The sequence below is a fragment of the Limulus polyphemus genome, unplaced genomic scaffold (genome assembly GCF_000517525.1).
Source record: "Limulus polyphemus unplaced genomic scaffold, Limulus_polyphemus-2.1.2 Scaffold8677, whole genome shotgun sequence".
Lineage (NCBI taxonomy): Eukaryota > Metazoa > Arthropoda > Merostomata > Xiphosura > Limulidae > Limulus > Limulus polyphemus.
Window position 1 is genome coordinate 10,605 of NW_013674287.1, and position 1,731 is coordinate 12,335.

The 1,731-nt window shown below is 30.0% G+C and overlaps 1 protein-coding gene across 1 annotated transcript in view; it reads left to right on the forward strand.

Annotated features, from left to right (window-relative positions):
• Window positions 1–234: 234 nt before the first annotated feature.
• LOC111083232 overlaps window positions 235–1,731 on the forward strand; it is a gene marked incomplete at its 5' end in the record, with an annotated part of 8,007 nt that continues 6,510 nt past the window's right edge. The window contains one exon of the mRNA XM_022379590.1: window positions 235–263. Coding sequence (XP_022235298.1) covers window positions 235–263 — 29 coding nt within the window. The remainder of the gene's footprint in view (window positions 264–1,731) is intronic.

A 1,731-nucleotide genomic window follows, 5' to 3' on the forward strand; every position in this document is an offset into this window, starting at 1 on the left:
ATTAGAATATAAACTAATCTAAGATATGGTAGTGTTGAAATGCTAAGGGCCGGTAGGAGATACGTTAAGGAGATTTAGAATATAAAACTAAGATATGGTAGTGTTGAAACACTAAGAGCCGGTAGGAGATACGTTAAGGAGATTTAGAATATAAAACTAAGATATGGTAGTGTTGAAACGCTAAGAGCCGGTAGGAGATACGTTAATGAGATTTAGAATATAAACTAATCTAAGATATGGTAGTGTTGAAACGCTAAGAGCCGGTAGGAGATACGTTAAGGAGATTTAGAATATAAACTAATCTAAGATATGGTAGTGTTGAAATGCTAAGGGCCGGTAGGAGATACGTTAAGGAGATTTAGAATATAAACTAATCTAAGATATGGTAGTGTTGAAATGCTAAGGGCCGGTAGGAGATACGTTAAGGAGATTTAGAATATAAACTAATCTAAGATATGGTAGTGTTGAAATGCTAAGAGCTGGTAGGAGATACGTTAATGAGGATTATAATATAAAACTAATCTAAGGTATGGTAGTGTTGAAACACTAAGAGCCAGTAGGAGATATGTTAATGAGAATTATAATATAAAACTAAGATATGGTAGTGTTGAAACACTAAGAGCCAGTAGGAGATACGTTAATGAGAATTATAATATAAGACTAAGATATGGTATATCATGATGTTTTTGTGTAAAACAAAAACTATTAATTTACAGAAAATTAAATTTTGTTTTGATGTGTAATCACATATGGATTTTATTATTTTCACACACAACTTCAGAAAATTATAGTTTCTGTAAATAACAGAGGATAAAAGTTTAATTTCTATGGTCATTGTGGTCAGCATTTTTATCACTGACTTAATCATCTAATGAAAAAAATATTCTGGTGTGAAATATCCCTGTACTAGTTCTATGTTTATCTCTGTAAGTTAAAACATAAACATGAAGACAAAAAAACATTCAACACATCACTCCTCACCAACTAAACAGTCAATGAAGCATAAAAACTCAACTTTATAAGTATGAAAAAATTCATGTTTATCTGACAGCCACATCAAAAAATTTGAAAGCACCTGACCACACTGTTCGTATAATAACTCGTTAAAACAGCCAAAGAACAAGTCTGTGTTTCCAGTTTGATTTCAAATCTCTTCATGATGTCATTCAAACCGATCATTCCTTGTAGATTATCCACCATTTTGAACAACAGATCCAATATTCAGCTTATTCTATGAGTCTCCATTGAAAGCAAGTTCAAATATTTAAGTATTTTTATAATTTAATTTTTTTAGCATAAAATCACCAGTGTACCCAATTTTTGTTACTTATCCTGCAGTACAGGGTCTAGAACTGCACATCTGCATACTGAACTGTAAATGTAATCTTACTTTTAAATTTTAAATTCAATATTTTTGTATATGTATATCCAACTTAGAGGTCACATTTACACAAAAAAAAACTGCATATTTCACCCAAAAATAAAATTTTATACAGTTCTGATAGGTCTGTACATTTAGTGTACATCAATATTTTATATTTTGCTAGAGTTAATTACCTTTGCTCATTACTTGCTAAACCTTACCGTATTTTTCGGAATATAAGACGCACCCTTATTTTGAAGACAAAGTTTTGGGGGAAAAAAAAGCTACAGTCGCATTTGAAAGATTTTTATTGAACAAAAATTCAATTTGATACTTTAAAAAATAATATATATATATATATATATATA